Raw genomic sequence first — 22,211 nt, forward strand, 5'->3', positions numbered from 1 at the left:
AGATGAAAAAAGAAATACACAATGTGGAAGTGTGACATACAGAGAATTATTTATTTAAATTTAATTGAAACTAAAAGAGGAAGTCAGTAGTTATAATATTTATATAGTAACAACATTACAGGAAGGGTAGATCTTATTTAACTATTCACTAGATTTCTTTCAGGAGGCGACCACTAGAGTGGACAAGGATAGTGCGTATGACATCATCTACTTAGATTTTCAAAAAACATTTGACAAAGTATCGCATGAAAGACTATACCTACAGATTAAATCAGTAGGAATAAATGGTAAACTAGCAGCATGGATTCATAACTGGTTACAAAGTAGAAAGCAGAGAGTTATAACTAGAGGCCAGACATCAAACTGTGGAATACCACAGGGATCAGTATTGGGACCGTTGTTATTCCTAATCTATATAAATGACTTGGACCAAGACATAATCACTAAGTAATGTAAATTTGCAGACGACACAAAACTGGGTGGGGTCGCCAACTCCCAATCAGCAACTTAATAATACAAAGAGATTTAGACAAGATTCAAGCTTGGGCTGACACATGGCAGATGAAATTTAATGTGAATAAATGCAAAGTCTTGCACACAGGGTGCAAAAACATTAGAGGCAAGTACAACATGAATAGTAACGAAATAGAGGAAGCTATGTACGAAGGACTTGGGGGTAGTAGTGGATGAATCTCTTAAGCTATAAAAAAGGCAAATAGAATGTTAGGTTATATAGCCAAAACGGTTGAATTAAAATCTAGAGAAGTTATATTAAAATTATACAATGCACTGGTACGACCACACCTAGAATACTGTGTCCAGTTCTGGTCCCCATATCATATGAAAGACATTGAGGCATTGGAAAGAGTACAGAGGAGAGCAACTCGATTAATTCCAGGATTGAAGTGTATTTCATATGAAGATAGACTGAAAGAGCTGAATCTATATAGACTAGAAAGAAGGAGAGTCAGAGGAGACTTAAAGAATAATTTAAAATTGTCAAGGGGTTTAACAAAGTAACTGCTGACAATTATTTTTCACAGAGAGCAGAACCAGGGGCCACGGGTGACAGCTGAAGAAGGGCAGATTCAGGGAGAAGGAGCTTTTTCACGGAAAGGGTGGTGAACCATTGGAATAGGCTGCTGAGTTGTTGAAGCAGACTATCAGATCCTTCAAGAATAGACTGTATAGCCCACTCTGTGACCACAATAAGTCATTTCGCTAGCCACCTGGAAGAAGGGCGGTCCGTTTAGCCACAGATTCCCAGAGGTTTCATTTCCCCTACTAACCTGGTTAGGGTTTGTTTGTTTTTCTGCTCCTGGGTGCTAACGGACCACACTGACACCAAAGCGAGCGAGCATGGGTGGGCCGAATGGCCTTTCCTCATTCTGAAATTTCTTATGTTCTTATGGTCTAACACTAATTTACACAGTAAAAAGAATAGTCTGAATATCAGGCAACACTCAAGTCACATCACCTAAAAGTGAAAATGTTTCCCATGGTCAGTTTGTCCAGTGCTTTTATTATGCATGTACCATATCTTGCCATGATTGTTCTCTGTAATTTACACTTAGCTTTTACTAGGTTTTGCTACACTTACTGCCAGAAACATTTAAAAGGGTCCCTGCAGATTAATATTGATTGTTTGTATGCATGATATTAACTCACCTGTCTCCCAGCTCACTGCTTGTGTTCTGGCTAGGCTCTGCCACCCTGCGCTGTCTCTCCCTGGGCTCTGGACCAGGTGAGCTCCCAGGCCTCTCAGAAGAGCTGCTTTGATCTGGAATCTGTGCATGCAAAAATGATTTAGATTCTGGTATAGCAATGACACAAAAAATAGGAGGAGTGGCAAACACTGTTGCAGCAGCAAAAGATCATTCAAAATGATCTAGACAGCATTCAGAACTGGGCAGACACATGGCAAATGACATTTAATAGAGAAAAGTGTAAGGTACTGCACGCAGGCAATAAAAATGTGCATTATAAATATCATATGGGAGATACTGAAATTGAAGAAGGAATCTATGAAAATGACCTAGGAGTTTATGATGACTCAAAAATGTAATCTAGACAATGTGGGGAAGCTATAAAAAAGGCCAACAAGATGCTCGGATATATTGTGAAAAGTGTTGAATTTAAATCAAGGGAGGTAATGTTAAAACTTTACAAAAAGAAGAAAGAGTGCAAAGAAGAGCGACCAGAATTATCCCGAGTTTAAAAGGCATGTCGTATGCAGACAGGCTAAAATAAATTAATCTGTTCAGTCTTGAATAAAGAAGACTATGCGGTGATCTGATTCAAGCATTCAAAATTCTAAAAGGTATTGACAATGTCGACCCATGGGACTTTTTCGACCTGAAAAAAGAAACAAGAAACAAGGAACAAGGGTCACAAATGGAGATTAGATAAGAGGCATTCAGAACAGAAAATAGGAGGCACTTTTTTACACAGAGAATTGTGAGGGTCTGGAACCAACTCCCCAGTAATGTTGTTAAAGCTGACACCCTGGGATCCTTCAAGAAGCTGCTTGATGAGATTCTGGGATCAATAAGCTACTAACAACCAAACGAGCAAGATGGGCTGAATGGCCTCCTCTCGTTTGTAGACTTTCTTATCTCTTAAATAACAGTAATAATAAAATAAATAAGATCAGTAATTACTGTGTTTCATATACAAATCCACAATATTTGGTAGCACTGATTTTAGGAGCTCAGACACCAAAATAGTTTTTTTTAGTGAATAAAATGTGTCATAATGTATTGTAAGGGTGATAGTATAAAAAGGTTTTACAGTATTATTATTATTATTATTATTTATTTCTTAGCAGATGCCCTTATCCAGGGCGACTTACAATCATAAGCAAATACATTTCAAGTGTTACAATACAAGTAATACAATAAGAGCAACAAATACAATAACTTTTGTTCAAGTGTGACAAACCACAATTCAATAATACAGCAGATAATAGTGATAGTTACATCAGGATATGATTAAATAGTGATAGTTACATCAGGATATGATTAAATACAAAATACTACAGGTTAAACACTTGTTGCAGTAAAATGATGTGTTAAGATTAGGTTAAAACAATGTGGCAGTGAAATGTTTACTGAACAACACCAATAATGGAACATGACTGAGAAAATCATATAATAAAGTTGTGTACTAAATATTAAGACGGTAAGTCAAAATGTACTGTCTCTATATCTCAACCTAAAAATGTCACACAGTATGACGATATGGCTGACATTCTGTGTCAGAGGTCAATGTCACAAATTCATTTAATATGCTGGGTTTATATATATGAGGCTGCAAGCCCCTGCAATGTGTAGCCATTTCATGAAATAACTTTGTGTAAGATTTGAACTCACATAACTTTGTGTATTTTTAATGAACAGGTATATAAAGTTGCCTGAGCTCCCTGCATGGTTAGATATAGTACAATGTAGGGGTTTACACCTGCAAGGTCACAGTGTCTAACGCTGGTGTGAACCAGAATTGTTTTGCTAGATGAAGTGCTAAAGTTGCAGATGTTAAAACCAAGGAAGTGTTATGGAACTTAATGACTAGTGCAGAACAATGTGGACTATTAGGTGAAACAAAGAAACGGTTGTGAAAAATGGTAACTCCTGTATAAAACAGGCTTATTTACTAAAATAAATAATAGAGGAGAAGACTGCCACTCTATCTCTGGAATTGGTAAATGTTGCCTTTTTCGTATTGCTTGGTGTTTTATAAGTTTATTAAAGTATTAGCAATCTGGGTTAATCCATCACAAAGGCTCCAGTGAGCCACTCAAGGAGGCTGTGACAGGGGGAGATCTGTGCTGGCTATCGTGCACATGCCTGCTTCTGCGGGGGGGGGGTGTTTTAAGCCCTGTTTTGACCTGCCTATCAATCATGGCATTGACACAAAGAGGTGGAGTGAGGTGAGTTGCTCGGACCACTTTGATTGGTTGCGGGGCGGGTCTTCGGGGGACGATCGACCCATAAAAATGATGCTCTCCTGTTCCTTGGGTTGCCCATAGCAGGACACTGGACTAAACACAGAGAACGAAAGTCTATGGACAAAGAAAAAGAAAGAAAGAAAGAAAGAAAGAAAGAAAGAAAGAAAGAAAGAAACTGCCGGTGCCTGATAGCAGGCACCGGAGTAGAGACTACCTAAAGGCAGCGTAGGCGGCTGAAGAAGATAGCCGCTCGATTTGAGTTTGTTTATGTGCCCATACTGGTAAAATACAGTCCCTGGGATGTTATTTATTTTAGCTCAGGGGGTTTTGGGCAACCCCATAAAAGAACACTGAAGGAACAGAACAGCATCATTGTACGTGGTGTCTCGCAGGCTAGCGGAGGCTGTGAGGCCCTGCTTAAAGCAGCACTTTTCTTTGTAGTTTTAATTGCAATGTTTGTTTTCCTTTTTTATTTCTTCTTTTGATTGTGAACTATTATTTCTACACGTACAGTTCCTCAGGGCAATAAAGTTTATTGATATATTTATTTTATTAATCTATTGCATTTATATAGCACTTTTTATATAAGTATCGCAAAGCACTGTACAGTGCATAGCAGAAAAAAGAACAAACCACAATGCTACCACAATCAGGCCATTTAAATAACAGATTTAAATAACAGTATACGCATAATACAAAAGCAGCAATTTTAAAGTTACTTTAAAACCCACTAAGATAACAAAGCCATTTTATAAAAGTGCGTTTTCAGTTTTGACTTGAAAACTGTAACGGTCTGGCTTCCCTGACAAATGAAGGCAGAACATTCCATAATTTAGGAGCTCTACCAGAAAAAGCCCTACCTCCCATGTTGCTTTTGTTGACCCTAGGAATAACCAGCAGCCCTGCATCCTGTGATCTCAGAGTGCGGTTTGGAAGATACAGGTTTGGTAACTCCTGCAAATAACTAGGTGCTAATCCATTCAGGGCCTTGTAAGTTAACAGCAACATCATAAAATCAATTATGTACTGCACAGGGAGCCAGTGTAAAGAAGACAAAACAGGGGTAATATGTTTATTTTTCCTGGTTTTAGTCAGAATTCTAGCGGTGGTATTCTGAACAAGCTGCAAGCGGGATACCACATGTTTTGGGACACCAGAAAAAAGTGCATTGCAATAATCAATTCTAGATGAAACAAAGGCATGCATTAGTCTCTCTGCATCAGATACGGATATAATTGGTCTAAGTTTGATATATCAGGGTTCTCCTCAGGCCTTTTCAGACGGGCGGGTCGCCGCCCGGCTGAAAAAAACAGATCCGCACGTCTTGCAGATGCTACTGTGCCTTTAACAATAAGGATTGATTTCGCTTCTAGCAGACTAGATCAGTTGAGCGTTGCTGGTGAAAGAAGAATCTTGGAACCACATGACAGCTGTGTTACATCTTGACACAACATTTAACCAATCAGAGAGTTGAAGGGGCGGGTTTTCTGTGTTAGCACTACGAGAGGATAAAACATTAAAAATGACTGCTAAAAAATAACCAATTATTTTCAAAGCAAAAAAAAGTGACAAATAATGCAGGGGGTCAAAATAAGCCAGCGATCGGCGCAATCCACCACCTAATACTATATTTGCGCCGGCTACTTTATTACAAAAATATTAAGATTATTTTCGGGTATTATCATTCAGTCCATTTTTTGTCGTAAGGTGATATATAGTACATAATAGCTATACATATGCACCAAAAAAAAAAGCGTATTCCTTTTGTTGTGATATCATAACAATATGTACTCAGGTGCTTGTGAGAGATATTGGGGTTCATTTATAGAGGCTGTACGCCTTTAAGATGAAAGTCACTTGTCAGCTGTCAACTATAAACTATAAACACTCCTAAGCCTAAGCATACTAGACTGTACCCACCTGCTCCCAAGTAGTGTTCCCATGGTCACCAGTGGAGTGTTTTTGGCCATCACTGTGTAACTGATGCAGGGTGGTGTCTTCCTGGCGACTCCCTGATAACTTGTGCAAAGTGGTGTCTTTCTGAGGACCTTCTTTTAGCTTTTGCTGAGTTGTTCCTGCTGGTTCTTCCCCCTGTAAGTCATATAGAGTGGTGTCTTCCACAGTGTCTTCCTGTGGACCATCCTTTAAGTGGTGCAGAGTAGTGCCTTCCTGAGGACTGCCCTTTAAATGATGCAAAGTGGTTCCCTCTTCATGGTCCCCCTTTAATTGGTTCAGAGTGGTGTATTCCTCAGGACCCCCCTGTAATTGATGCAGTTTGGTGTCTTCCTGCTGAACCTCACAGTATTTATTCAGATCTCCCTGTAAATGGAGCAGTGCTGTGTTTTCATGCAGCTCTCTCGGTGACAGCTGCAATGCAGAGTATTTGCTTAGGTCCCTATGTGATTGCCGTACAGCCCCATCTTTTTTTACATCATCTTGGAACTGGCGTAATGCACAGTGTTTCTTTAGATTTCCCTGGCTAAGATGCACTGCACTGTGTTTGCTCAGATCCCCTTGTAACTGGTGCAGTGCAGTGTTATTCTCCAGCCCTCCTTGTAGCTGCTGCTCTGCACTCTCCGGATTCTCTTGGCTCAGTGCAGAGTCTCCCAGTAGTTTACTCTTTATTAGTGCAGCAGATCTCTGGATGCCCAGGATCTCTCTCTGATGTCTCAGAAGTAGTTTCCTCTGTTGCCGAGCAGCTCTGTACACATTCTGAAGGTGCCGGATTTCAGTCTGTAGAGACAGAGAGGGAGTGAGGTGTAGCGCTCCCCTTATAAAAGTTTACCACTCTACATGTGCATAGTAATTGTGCAGTTTTCCCATGGTTATACAGTACTATGCGTTAACCATGGTTTCCCAGTTATTAATACGATGTACCTGGGCTTTACAGTGTGCTTTACCATTCTTTCACTGTGCTTTACTACACTTTACAATGCAACATCTTTTTAAGAATCCTGAGAATGAGGTAATCCCTACGCTTTGTAGACAGTGAGCTCTTTCCTGAGAACTAACATGAGTTCAAGACTTTGTTATTAAAAACTTTAGCATCATGCTAAACAGAACATGCCTGTGCTTCCGTATATGAAAAGCTGGATGGGAAAAACGTCCTACTGTGTATTTGTGTTCAAATACTAGCTTTGTTGTTTACTTAAGTGACTTTATTGCATTCTGAACATTTATGACAGCATAACTGAACCATTTCTTTATACATAAGTTATTTTGTCGTCAATACAATGTTTTATCAGTATTGTTATTGATACACTTTTAACATATGTTTGAAATATCCTTTGATCACATTTTGAGATTGATAGTCTTAAATATTTTTAACACTCTTTGTCTTCAAGACAGCATTCTTAAAGGAGCGCTTTTTCATGTTCAAATACTAGCTTTGATACTGCTGACACCAATAAGAAACTGGGTTTTAAAATATTGGTTAGCACTCCCTTAATCTGTTCCTGGTTTGCTTTCACGTCTTAACACCCTGTTCTCCCTCCTGCTCCCAGCACATGTCTCTGTATGAAGTGGTACTCTGAGGACCCCTTGTGGGGGTGCTGTTGAAGTACCTTCTCCTGCTGCAGGGTGTAAAGGACATCCTCCTGTCTCCTTGCAATCTCAGCCAGAGTGTCCTCCTCTCCTTCCCTCAGACACCTTCCCTCAGAAACAATCCAAGCACAGGCTCTGCATTACATTCCCGATGAACTTGATGCTATGGAGTCTGACTAGTGCAGCTGCAGTGTAGCGGTTAAAACATACAGTTGCACCACAAAGCAGCACCTTGCTGTTAGGGCAGGGATGGCAATAAGACTCATTGCACAGCAGTGTGATCCATTCCTCACTCTACTATGAGTTTAATAAGACACGCCTAAGCATGTACCTATTCACAGTAGCTAACCAAGCTTGTATTAAAACCTGGAATAGGTGAAACGGCTATGTAATGGAAGTCTTATTTCCATCCCTGTGTTAGGGAGATGTTTTCAAGTCACATTTACTGGTTGGTTCAATGACTTTCACAAGATTTTCTTCAGAAAATCTAAAAGAGGGAGTTTTGACATGCATGTATTTCAGGAGTTCAATGTTTTTCTTGACCTTAAAAGACATGCAAATAAGTTACATCCAAATATTGATGTAGTTGTTGTTAATAGTCAACATTTACATCGTTAAAAAACAGAGAGGGAATGAATCTTGGTTATAAATCTCCTCCCGACCTGTGAGGGCGCTGTGCAAAGGGAACACAGTGCCCCGGACTGGATGGTCTGACAGTTAATTCCAAGGGAAAGGTGGAAGTTGGTCATCTAGAAAGGAGGCGGAGCTACGGTACACCAAGTCATCGCCCCAGAAGGGAAGCGATGTGGCAACCGCGGATTGGAGGAGAAACGGTTGTACTCGCTAACCAAGGGGGCGTGACTGATGGTACAAAAGGGGACGTGGCTAGGTGATCTGTTCCTTTGTTATGGTTAAGATCAAACTGCTAAAGGAGAACTGTAAACGTACCGTGAGTGTTTTGTTTGTTTGTCATGTCTAATTATACTTGTTTGTTCTTGTAACACGATCCGGAGCTGTCGCTTAAGGTCAGCACCAAACTTCACAACTGTACATGAATAAATTGCATTTCACCACTTGCACTTTAGCACTCACTCTGGCCTTGTGATCGTGTGTGTATGTCTTTGTGTGTGTTATACTGTGTATAATCTTTTGGGACTGTAACCTGTTGTTTTGAAACAGTGCAATAGACATTGCTGTGTATTGCCTGGAATTATTTTTTGTGGTCGCCAGACCGGGATTATAAAAAGAAACATTTTCTGTTTGGATCGTGAACTTTGTTGTCTGTCTTCTGTTTTGTAATCACATCACCTCTACACCTGCGCACTGCAAACCACTTTGCCACACTCACTGACAAAAACATATCTCAAAATCATATAGGTGACATAAAAACCTAAACATTTGGCAAAACAAACTTCCATGAGGTAAAATTTCAGTCGTTATCTTTCATTTGACACTAAAATGACTGAACTCTGACAGCATGACTCACCCTGCAGACCACATGCTAGTGCATTTACCAGGTAAGCCACTTATGAGATCCACCTTTTATTGAAACAAACCCACTATCTTTAACACTGTAGCTCCCACCAGTACCTCCCACACTACAGCCCAGAACTATAACCACTGAGCAACTCATACCCAGTACCTCCCACACTACAGCCCAGAACTATAACCACTGAGCAACTCATACCCAGTACCTCCCACACTACAGCCCAGAACTATAACCACTGAGCAACTCATACCCAGTACCTTCCACACTACAGCCCAGAACTACAACCACTGAGCAACTCATACCCAGTACCTTCCACACTACAGCCCAGAACTACAACCACTGAGCAACTCATACCCAGTACCTCCCACACTACAGCCCAGAACTACAACCACTGAGCAACTCATACCCAGTACCTCCCACACTACAGCCCAGAACTACAACCACTGAGCAACTCATACCCAGTACCTCCCACACTACAGCCCAGAACTACAACCACTGAGCAACTCATACCCAGTACCTCCCACACTGCTGTCATTGCTGTAACCTCAGAGCAATTTAACTTACATTTTCTGGTGCTCAAGCCAGGCTAACTCTGCCTGGGTCTTCTCGCTCAGCGCCTCCTCTCGCAGCCTGAAGAGGGCACTGTGGTGCCGGGCACGCAGCTCTTCATCACGCAGGGTCTGCTGGGATAGCTCCAGGGACAAGCGGTTCAGCATCTCACCCCTGCCAAAGAACTGACTCACCTCGCTCCACTGAAAACACAGCACACACACAGCACACATTACATACAGTATATAACAGGGTTGAGACAACACTCCAAGAACTGACTCACCTCGCTCCACTGAAAAAACAGCACACACACACAGCACACATTACATACAGTATATAACAGGGATGAGACAGCACTCCAAGAACTGACTCACCTCGCTCCACTGAAAAAACAGCACACACACACACACAGCACACATTACATATATAACAGAGATGAGACAGCACTCCAGGTTGGAGATCTGGAGAACTTCTTCACTTCCATTTGTATTATTTTTATTAAGTATTTCTTTAAAGACATTATAGTGATAGAAACTAACTATTTTGAACTTTGCCCAACTCCTGAAGAAGGAAATCATAATGGCAGGGAGTTACCATTAATGTCTTCAAATCAAGCACACACACACACTATATATATATATATATATATATATATATATATATATATATATATATATATATAGTGAAAAAACATGAACATATACAACTAGCCCACTGATTGTAAACAAATAGGTGAGGACACAGTTTTAAAATATTGTCTTTTTAAAAGATCTTTGTTGTTTAATTATAAGTATAAACAACTGGAACTACTGACCTTTGCTAATACTAGCGTTAGGTCAAATATTCGAATATTCACACAAACACTGCTTAAAATGTATTAGGGGAAAAATGACTATGTTAGTATTTGTTCATACAAAATAATTTATAAAAGACTGTATGACAATGATATCATGTAAATGAAACCAGCGTATAAATGATGTCTGAAGTAAATATCACACATCTTTGATAGATGAGTTTCACTTCTTTAATAGGTAATTTGATGAGGTACTAGATTTGTTTTGCAGACTCCTGAGATGTTTTACAGTAATATGGTAGGAATTATTCTTCTGTTTTCCAGTTCATTCGAAATTTAAGAATACTCATACTCATTTCAGAACTGAAAGAATATTTGAACATGAAAAACTAAATTTGGTCCCAACAGTGGCTAATACAGAAGTAGGGTGTTACTAGGACTGAGAACGCTGCCCCCTCCTGGACTGAGGCCGCTCCTACCTTGCTGGTGGACTCTGTGTGAGCCTCACTGCTGCTGCTGGCCTCTGCCTCCGGACTGGCCTCGCCAGCCCCCGGCCCCCCTGAGTCATCACTCAGCGCCTCTGTAAAACAAAGCGCCACAAGAATGAGTTCACATTCTACAAGAGCCTTTCAATCAGGTGCTATTGAGTACTCTCAGGGTTTACCATTAACTACATTGGTTTACCAATGCTAATTCAAATGTGTTGGAAACTTCAGACACCCAGGCCAATATTTTGAGCACAGTACAGAAACCAGAAACACAGCTGGAAATTAAGTGAAGACAGACTTAGGACAGAGGGTAGGAGACACCTTTTTGGAATATTGAATGGGTTACTAAGCCACATTGTTGATACTGAGTCACTGGTATCTTTTAAGACTTGACTTGCGATAGTTTTGGGATCAATCAGCTACTAGTTCTTATAAATGTTTACCACAGTAAAAGAATAGCAAAGTGTAATAAAGCAAAGTGAAAGCATGGTTATTATAATTCTGCATTGTACAGCCCAGAGAGCTATAATAAAGAAGATTGAATAAGATGGCAAAACATGGTACATTGTGGTTAATGCATAGTATAAGCATGGGGAAAGCATGGGTAAACTACAAAATTACTGTGCAGATTTACTGTGGCAAATTTCTATAAGGAGGAACTGGATTGATGCATCAAATGGACTTGTTTACATTATTTATAAATGTTTTTATTTTCTAAAGTAATTGCCAATGATACATCATGAATGATAACGGATTTTACCATTGTGTTTATTTATTTATTTATTTGTTTGCTTATACCATTGGAACATTGCTTTATATCTTACCATTGAAAATCCTTCATTACCGCGGCCATTGCCATAGCTAGGATTAAAATCATTATTATAATGGGTGTCTTAAAGCTGTTTCGCCAGTCAGATCAGACATAGACAGCTTACTGCCTTACTCTGTGTTATAGAACCATTATGGAAAAAATCACCAGAGCCAGACTCTCTAATGACATGACCTGAACCAGCGACTAATAGAAAAGGCAGCATGACATAACATAACCCGAATAATGCAACAGATTCCAATATTGTATCAACTAGTAATTAAACTGCAGTAAACGAGCCCTTACACAGGTTTATCACCATAAGAGCATAGACTCGTAATAGTAAAAGCATGATAAGCATAGGCAAGCATTGTAAGACCCAGAGAGGAATGGTAAGACCAGTGGTACAGATAAGCTGTGTACCTGCCGTTTTTATGCACTCAATTTAAATTGAATGCGTGAAAATACGCATAGCAATTTAGATGCACAGCTTGTATGTCTCCCCTAAATCTTCCATTCACAATTACATCACCCAGAATACAATGCCTTCAGATACTAGGAAACTGTAAACATTATCCAATCTCTGGCTAACCCTGTTGTCTTTGCAGCCAATCACAGTAAGAATAAGAAAAATTCGAAGCTACACAGGTTGAAGCGTAAACACCCCAGTGCAGCTACAAATCCAACTGGAACCATCGTCACAGGCAACCGCTAAATAAAGGTGCCTATAATATTAAACAAACTGTTCTATAAATTATTAATGCATTTCTTTATTTTATTTATCTGTATCGTTTATATTGAAGTTTTAACATGCTCACTGAGTTTAAGAATTTAATGGTAAAATATAAGTTCTGTTTCTGTGCTTATCTTCATATATATATTCTGTTTCTGTGCTTATCTTCACTCATATTAGCTGTGCTCAATACAGTGAATACGAATACCTGTTGTCTCTGATTTTCTTTTAATACTAAGTTTTTGTACAGTAGTTCAAAGTAACATTGCAGTTAAAATGGAAGGCTCTTTTTAATGCCTACCCCATTACCATTAAAGATTGTACAGTATTTATTAATATTACTCATGACTTCAAGGTAATGTTGCATTTTACTCTCTCGGTGTTAAAATTAGAGGGTAAGTTACTCCCAGACCCAAAACGTTATCTGGAGCGCCGGGTAAGACTAATTAATAGTCTGTGGGAGGGTCTCTGCTGGCAATTTTGGTGGTATAGCTACAGTAGTTGAGTTAATTTCTGCTGCTAACAAGATGCTTTTTTCATTACAGGGAAGCTTGTACAGGTGTAGATGGTGAGACACTGAAGATGAAAAAGTCACGTGGGGAACTAACTAGAAGTATCTTGTAATGGTAGTTAGCAGAGAAACACATGTCTGTGAACCATGCTGAGCTCAGACTCTAACAATACATTTCAAGGATGAAAAACAGAACCAAATGAGGAATTGAAAACCAAATACAGTACCACGAATGATATGTAGGGTAGATAATTTTGTACACCCTATTGATCCTACCTTTAATATAAGGGTTGTGAAGTTTTTTTTGGGGGGGGGGGGGGGGGGGTTTGGTAGTTGTGTATTATTACCAGTTTCACATTCACAAAAATGCCCAAAATTGGTATTCATATGAAACTTCCCTTGTGAACGAGGCTCTGTGTACACTGTCTATCCTCTCTCTCGCAGGACTTCCAGGCTTCATTTTTTACTCTTATTGAACCAATTTAGGTGTCATAAACAGTATACACAAGCTTTCAGGACAGCATATGTGCATTCATCAGGTGAAAATCATCTAAGTATAAAATCAAAATCTCTCTTTTGCAGTCATTTAGCAGCACTTTAGTGACAGAGTAAGCCCCACGGTCCGGGCTATTTAATTTCCATTACTTACTCTGCTCTCTGTCAACATACCAAGAAACAGAGCCTAATTTCTCCAATCCCGTGGCTAAGCCAACGGGGCCATGAGCAGCTTACAAAAGAAAAAAAGCAGCATTACACAGCAGTTAAACTGGCCAGAATTCAGCTCAAAATGGTCATTAGTGTAGAAGATTGGGAGCGCTGAGGCATTGTCTTGGGATTGGAGAGCTGGCCCGGGAGTTTAAAGAGGTTTTAGAGGAGTGCTAAAAGACTTCAGCCCTCTCATCAACACAAGATATTGAGGAGAGCAGAGAAGACAATGTCCTGGATTTAAGGGCTGATCCCGCCTCAGCTTGGGATACAAGGCCAGGCTTTAGGACGATTTTCCAGACTTTTCTGTGCTCTTCATTAGTCAAATGGGTTTCTCTCCTGGTGGGGTCAGGGCGGCCCCACAGCTCAGCACCATGTTTTGTTCTCTGTGCTTGTGCAATGTGATAAGTGCCTCCTCGCAGTGGGAATGCCAACTTTCTCTTCCTTATCTAGGATTTTCTTGTATCAGAGACATGTGGGTTTAATATTTATGCTTCAACAGTGCCCACAGTACTATCTTTCATTTGTGATGATCAACCCAAACACATTTCTAGCAGTGACACACATATAGTATGGTAATACCTAACACTGAACACTGAAAAAGAGCTGTTATTGTGGGTTTTGTAAGCGTATTTAAAGTGCTCAGTATTATTGTTCCTTCCATAACTATTAAACACCCAAATGTGAAAAAGTAACAAATACTAACTACTAATGTAGTTGTAACGTTAACACAAGCTTCGTCATGCTAGAGACATGTATGCCAATATATCACCCAGACTTTGATTATCGGAACACCTCTGCTCTCTGAACAGCCCCTTGGTAACCTGCCTTGCTGTTCTTATAAGAGCTTACCATAGTAAAAGCATAGGAAAGTGTACTGAAGCATGATCAAACATAAGTAAGCATTGTATAGCCCAGACAGGTATGGTAAAGTATTTTAAAAAGCATGGAAGAACATTGTAAACTATGGTGCAGTGTAACTATAGGAAAAGCATGTACCGCAGTAAACTTTTATAAGGCTCAGAGTGAGAGAGTGACTCAAATAATGTCAAACACTTTTAATATTACTTCATAAAGACGGAGACAATAGAATTCACTTTTCCAGGGGTTCACCAGTGAGCAGAAGTACTGACACATAAATATATATGCCGGTTTTGCTGTGGAACTGGATATAGAGTACAAGGTATTGCATTACTATGTCCCTTCATTTTATTTAGGTCAGTCTCAGCCAGGTATTTCTAAGGAGTAAAAATTGTGCCCTACTGGTAAGACATTACACTAGATGTGAGGGGGTGGGAGTTCAGTGTACAGACACCACATAGAGACCTTCCCCCAAAGGACAAAGGACTTTAAGTAATCCTTTTTAACACAGCCATCCTTCCCCAGTGCTGAGTATAATCCCAGGGGACACTACAGCTCTGTCTCCCAGAAGCACCATCTGGTACCAATCACTGCAGTGCCTAATCTCCCTCCTCCTCTCAATCACCGCAGTGCCCAATTTCCCTCCTCCTCTCAATGAAGCTGCAGTGCCCAATCTCCCTCCTTCTCTCAATGAGGCTGCAGTGCCCAATCTCCCTCCTCCTCTCAATGAAGCTGCAGTGCCCAATCTCCCTCCTTCTCTCAATCACCGCAGTGCCCAATCTCCCTCCTCCTCTCAATCACCGCAGTGCCCAATCTCCCTCTAACCTGTTACTGTAATAGTTATTTTTTCTGTGTAGTTGCTTTGATATTCTGTGTGGCGTAAATGTGACTTTTTGAATTGAACCAGCAGGCCTCTGAGCTGTCAGTGGTGCAAATGTTACTGAAGCTGTGTTTCTACTGTTCTTTTTAAGTAACCAAAGTAGTTTACATGCGAGTTGAATAGTTGCATCACGCCGTTAGATATATAAGCTCTCAGGTTTGCTCTTTGCTTAGCGCGTCGGAAACCAGGAAGAGCGCAGTGCAGCAAATCAAATACGAGAACCAGTTAGTGTGCATCTGCCTATATACTCAAGAGCAAGAGCAAGCGTGACTAGTAAGGTAAGTATGGTAGAAAGCAATACACAGAAAGTAACTGTGGAAGCTTGGAAATCTGTAAAACAAATTGGTAGACGAATTATGGGTGTTATGTGCGTGGGCACAAGTAATCTACTCAGAACCCTTACTTACATAAACATCTTGGTAACCCTAAAATATATTTTAAAAAATCCATTCCAGAGGTACAATGGTACCCCAAATATGATCAATTTACTTCATTCGTTTTACCTACTAAATAAGATATGTTTTGTGGTTTACTGTGTGCAGTTATTTTACTGGTACCTTTTAATTTTAAACACTCTCTCTGATCACAGCTTCTGGGAATAGGCCAGGATATGCCAGAGATACATCAATGAGCAAACAAACAAACCACAAATGAAATCTAACAAGATTTGTGAAAAAAGGAAGGGATTTGTGTCCTGGTTTAGGGGGCATGTATCTTTGTTTCTGTGGAGCCTGATCCTCTGTGGACTAAGTAAAGAGATTTCTGTATCTCAGTGACTCAGACACACTCAAACACAGCCATTAATATTACAAACCATGCCACTACCCAGAAGCCATTCTGCCAAATCCTGCTAAAAGCTTTGCAAAGTGCTTCTCTTTTACACGTCGTATATTTTCTTTACCTGTCTGAATTTTGCTAATGTTTTGTTCATCACTAAACACATATGGTAACGTACAGTGTAGAGGTGAAAAGAACACCAGCATTAAGACAAGGCAACGCAGACCTGTCAACTCTCCCTTATTTTTTTGGACACTTCTCCCAGACAGATTTTCTCCTGTATTTTGCTCAAAATTCTACTGTTAAACCCCTTTATGTCAGAAAACCTTTAATTTCTGCAAATATAATGTACAGTATGTGGTTACTGCAATCGCCGTCTGTACCTAGCAGGGTTTCGGACCCAGGGAAGCCCTGTGGCAAGCATGCAGTCAGTGTGTGAGGCAAGCTCACATATTTGACCATCTACGATGATGCATCTGCCGAGCACCCTTTAGAAACGGGTCGCCAGAATATGGGAGCCTGGGGATACTGAGTCTATGGGGATGTGGCATGCAGATATAGCTGCCAGGTACACTTTCAGCGTACAGGGGGACCTGCCCGCCGCTAACAAATCTTGCAGAAACTGTAAAATAATTGCTATAGGGCAGCAGTGTGGAGTAGTGGTTAGGGCTCTGGGTCGTGGGTTCAATCCCAGGTGGGGGGACACTGCTGCTGTACCCTTGAGCAAGGTACTTTACCTAGATTGCTCCAGTAAAAACCCAACTGTATAAATGGGTAATTGTATGTAAAAATAATGTGTAAAAAAAAAATGTAATTGTATGTAAAAATAATGTGATATCTTGTAACAATTGTAACAATCTTGTAGCCGAAAGGCACTGAGTCACGCTTGGATTGGGCGCATGTGGAGTAACCCCAGTTGGGTGGCTGATGAAGCTGCGGCCATCAGACACAATTGATTTTGACACAACACCAATTGTACTGTGAACCCTTGTTGAAACAGGGCCAGACAGTTGCAAATGGATTTATGTTAGTTAATAGACATTTTCGTTATCTTTACAGTTAATTAAAAAAACACTGGTCTACAGGCAGAGGGCATCGAGTCACCAAGCCCTGTGCTGCGTGCACTGAGATGCTATGTGCACCGAGGCACTGAAGCACAGTGCGCACCGAGGCGCTATGTGCACCGAGGCACTGAAGCACAGTGCGCACCGAGGCGCTATGTGCACCGAGGCACTGAAGCACAGTGCGCACCAAGGCGCTATGTGCACCGAGGCACTGAAGCACAGTGCGCACCAAGGCGCTATGTGCACCGAGGCACTGAAGCACAGTGCGCACCAAGGCGCTATGTGCACCGAGGCACTGAAGCACAGTGCGCACCAAGGCGCTATGTGCACCGAGGCACTGAAGCACAGTGCGCACCAAGGCGCTATGTGCACCGAGGCACTGAAGCACAGTGCGCACCAAGGCGCTATGTGCACCGAGGCACTGAAGCACAGTGCGCACCAAGGCGCTATGTGCACCGAGGCACTGAAGCACAGTGCGCACCAAGGCGCTATGTGCACCGAGGCACTGAAGCACAGTGCGCACCAAGGCGCTATGTGCACCGAGGCACTGAAGCACAGTGCGCACCAAGGCGCTATGTGCACCGAGGCACTGAAGCACAGCGAGGCACCGAAGTGCCGTGTGCACGAGCACTGTGCGCACTGAGAGCTGTCCGTACCGGGTGTGCCGAGTGCACCGAGCACCGAGGCGCTATACACCAAGCACAATGGGCACTGAGGCACAGAAGTACCAAGAGCTGAGCCTGCACCGGGGTACCGAAGTGCCCCCTAGTATATAACACACTCAGGGTATTAGGGACCATGTCCCTCAGTGTTGGGGTTTAGTATTTTACCCTGGTTTCACCTGAAATTATTAACCTACTAGATCCCTTTATATAATGTATGGTATCACTTTTCTCAATGTTTTTTATTTCAAGATGAATTATAAAAGAGCAGTATATCTGTTTGAAATCGCAAATTAAAACAAACCTGAAATGCACGCTTGCCTTTACCCGTTATAGCTATCTGATTGCTGTTGTGCAGGTCCGCACTGAAACCAAGCCAAGTTGTTTGATCTAGTTCTCATGAACGAGATTTTTTTATATATATTTTGGTTGGGTGCTGTGATTACCAATGTTTTTCAATCGGACATTCATGGGATGAGCCACGGCAAATGTGTGATAGCAGCTCATCCCATATGGTAAAAATGGTATCACCAACTGGTTTCGTCAAGTTTAACTTCCTTCTCTCAAATTCCATTGGTGTTTGGGATACAGATTGTATTATGCACGTATTAAAAATTGAAATCTCCCCCTCCCAAGTCAGCGCAGGGGTGGTAGCAGAGCCAAACAAAATAATGGGACACTACTAAATTGGGGAGAAAATAACAAAAAATTAATTGGTGACTACTAAATTAAAATAAATAAATAAATAAATAAATTTAAATCTCAACTTGATGTTATTTGAGAGTAGGATTATAGGAAGGAGACACAGCGTTTCTGTGTGTATGTACAGAAATAATGTCACATTAACCCTGTAGGATACCTACCAGGGTCTGTCTGTGCTCTCCCCTTGAAGGAAGGCTGTGTCCTGGACTGCCCCATCCCAGGAGAGGTGGATTGCTGTCCGGACCGTGATGTCTCCTGCTGTCTCTCTTTCTCAACTCGTTTCTCTGCACCTCCTCTTACCAACCTCCTGAGGAAAGGAAGTGCAAATAGTTCATTAATTCATATTTACTTTAAATATTTTAATCCATAAGTAACTGGATTTGAATATCTAACATCATATAGTGTTTTTATAAAATGGTTTTACAATTCTGATGATTCTGTATTAAGAAGCAATAGTATTAGCTATTGGTAAAATGTTGTTATAGTGGTTTGAACCAATACACACCAATCCACTTCAGAACCGTGGATTAGCAGCACCAGTGTGCAAATGTATCAGAACTACAATGTGTTCCAATCCATCACCTTGCCATTGCTAGTAATGCTGTGGTCTGTTACTGGCTCTCATAGGGATAATTCAGCATGATTGTACTGTACAGAGAGGCTGGAAGACAAATAAACTAATATGGTTTGATTTCAACACAGTGTACAGAAGGGTGGAGCAAACAACTATACTATTTTAGTATAACACCTGTATAAAATTGACCATGTTTGGGACACTACAGTTTGAAAATAGCAATAACACATTTAAGCCATTTGTTTCTATGCAAAATGACTAGCAGTCATTACATTTTGAAATAATGGGCGTGGTGGTTGTTTCCACACACAGACACAGCACAGCGTTGTAACTTAATTACTGGTCACTGAGGACAATAGAGAAAATGCTGCAGTGATATCAATTTTGAAGCGGCCACAAACTAATTCAATACTGCACTGGAAAACAGTACTGCTTCCACACTAGGCTTAAACACAGGAGCAAGAATGCACTTAAGGCAGATGCTACTGTTTGCCTTCCCTGTGGAGTAAACCAGTGAGTGAGTTAACTTCTTGTCTATACTGACTTGTCATTACTCCTGCAAACAGGTAGTTTTAATGCTGAATTGCTGAAAAAAATAATTGTAGTGTGTGAGTGAAGGCAAGAACAGACGCATAGTCAATATACTGCAACCACAGTCTGCTTCCTTACTTCCTGTAGAAACATCTTGTCTGTGCATAGTTTCTGGTATTTGTACTCAAGTGCAGTTCAAAATGAATTTACAGACGACAGTGTGAAAGCTAATGTTTTTTTTTATACTGTGCTTCAAGCTCTGGACAGCTTTTGGGAATGTGCATTCCAGCTCAGAAGGGAACGTTGAAATATACACAGATACAGTACATATCTTCAGATATTTAGATACTCAATGGTTTTTGTCCTTGACCAAGTTTCATCACATTTGGTTAAGGGGTTGTTTGTATATAAGAAAAAATGTAAGTGAAAGGTATGTACAAATTTGCATTCGCTTTAGGGGACACTTTCGTTGCATCGGTACAGCAAGGCCAGACACAAGTTTGTTGTGTGCCCACTGGCTACCTGTTGAATACTAAATAACAATGCTGTACTTTTCTGTGGACAGTCAGAGGGCTCCAGTTTTCACTTGTAATACTGTACAGACTCTTATGTCATTTGAAATTTGATGTGATACAGTACTTGTCACATTATAATTTGATTGCATGCTAGGTTTTATTTATTTTTTGTATTATCTTCTTCTGTAATTTTGCTCTGCTATATTTTTTGTGTCTGGTTTTCACAGACCCCAATTAGCATTGATCTTGGACTGGGGGTCTGAGAAACCAGCCATATCTTTTGTAAAGCACATTCAGGAGCCTTGGCATAATAAGACACTATTTATTTACAACTTCAGAAATACTAAGAGACTTAATTAATGCAAAGACAAATGACTAGAATTCTTCAAAAGAAGACTTTGAAAAAGACTTCTAGTCGAAACATGTGTTATTAAATGTATTAGGTTTCTTTTAGTATTTCTAAATTCAGCATGACCGAGTGCTTGATCATTGAGCATTACGAATGAGAGGAGGCCATTCGGCCCATCCAGTGAAGGCGCTAGGATTTACTGGGCCCTGGTGCAAGACAGTGAAGTAGGACCGCCCCACCCCCCTCCAAAAAAAAGAAAAGAAAAAAAATGTGCAGCGCTGCTCCAGCACAAGAAGAAAACCTTTTGAAAATACATACATCAGCAGCAAAATCTGAATTTTTCAACAAAACATATTATAATGTTATTTTAAGATGACTGAACAAGACAGTAATCAATCAAGTAACAGTATATCCAAACATTTTAATAAATCAGTTGTGTACAACACTTAAACACTGCTCTTACAACTACATTAACTTCCTCTCAGGCCTCCACCTGCGCCTCTCACTCAAATTCCATGCATGGTTATTGTCTGTAAATCTCTGAGCTGATGGGCTGCTATTCTGAGAATTAACCAAAGAAGCAGAGAGAAGCCCAGTCGGCCGGGCAGGAATCCAGTGGAGCCAGAGAAACAAGAACAAAAGCTAACAGTGGCAGATGTTTTCTAATGGAACTAAGTGGATGTCAATTTGTGTTTAATCCCCAATGAGCTTACATAAATCTCATTTCATCTTTCTTCACACAATAATAAGCTGTTTTGTCCCCAGCACCAGCACTGCCTAGTGACAGCCTCAAACAGATTAGCAAAGTGGTGTTTCCGCTGACAAACAGCTTGCTGTTTTGTTTTTTGTTTTTTTGGTTCACTCTAAGGAAATATATCTAAGGAAAGAGTAAGGAGGGGGAATGAGCCGTTAGTAAGAAAAGGCTATTGTTTCTGTAACAGGAGCTTACAGGGTCTCACAGACTTCAAATCTTTAGTAAGAGAACAGCGTCCCCTAGTTCACACATACAGAAAAACAAGGCGCTGAGTACAAATTAGACTTTGTTCAATGCTCTGTACAGGTCATTTCTCATTGCGGGATGGTACTTAGATATGTTAACCCTCAGCTGAGCATATCTGAAAATAGAATAATACTACCCTTCACTTATTGAAATATGTATCAGCAGCAATGGCAACTATTCTCCGGTTTGAATGACAACCAGACCACACATTCTGAGGAAACCACATTACTCATGGAATATTTAGAAAAATGTTTGTATTAATTAGCAACAAAAACTTAAACCTATCCCATTTTCTAATAGTAATAGACCCCTCAGGGCTTTACCGTCTGCTCAAATGCTCTTGCCTTCAGCTTGGGACACTTTACCAGACTGTAAAGTCTCTTCTTCGAGTTATATTGCTTAAGTAATAAATAATCAATTTGTTTGGGAATCCTACATATGTGTTTTCGTCATCATCAAATGAAAGGGAAAGCCCTATTCCTCTGAAAGCCGATGCATACTGATCCTCTTAAGCCACATTATTTTAAAAAAGGGCATTAATGTAACAAATCCCTCCTAAATCCACTAGTGCTTAAAGCAGACCGTTTTTAATAAACAGGAATTTTCAAGATTTGTAATTTAATAAAAGTCTCTAATACCCTCGTGCTGCAAACCTTTTCACCTCATAAACTAAATGCTGCTTTTAAAACTTTCAGTAATTACTTCCTTGTAACTTAACGCCGGGCAGCAAA

At 40.5% G+C, this 22,211-nt stretch overlaps 1 protein-coding gene across 1 annotated transcript in view; it reads right to left on the bottom strand.

Moving 5' to 3' along the window:
• Positions 1–1,213: 1,213 nt before the first annotated feature.
• LOC131702883 (centrosome-associated protein 350-like) overlaps positions 1,214–22,211 on the bottom strand; it is a 39,764-nt gene continuing 18,766 nt past the window's right edge. The window contains exons 13-19 of the mRNA XM_059005204.1: positions 18,673–18,818; positions 10,800–10,900; positions 9,543–9,730; positions 7,510–7,594; positions 5,867–6,679; positions 1,669–1,787; positions 1,214–1,229 (exon numbers count right to left, since the gene is read on the bottom strand). Of these exons, the coding sequence (XP_058861187.1) occupies positions 1,214–1,229; positions 1,669–1,787; positions 5,867–6,679; positions 7,510–7,594; positions 9,543–9,730; positions 10,800–10,900; positions 18,673–18,818 (1,468 nt within the window). The remainder of the gene's footprint in view (positions 1,230–1,668; positions 1,788–5,866; positions 6,680–7,509; positions 7,595–9,542; positions 9,731–10,799; positions 10,901–18,672; positions 18,819–22,211) is intronic.

Source organism: Acipenser ruthenus, chromosome 31 (genome assembly GCF_902713425.1).
Source record: "Acipenser ruthenus chromosome 31, fAciRut3.2 maternal haplotype, whole genome shotgun sequence".
NCBI classification, from domain to species: Eukaryota; Metazoa; Chordata; class Actinopteri; order Acipenseriformes; family Acipenseridae; genus Acipenser; species Acipenser ruthenus.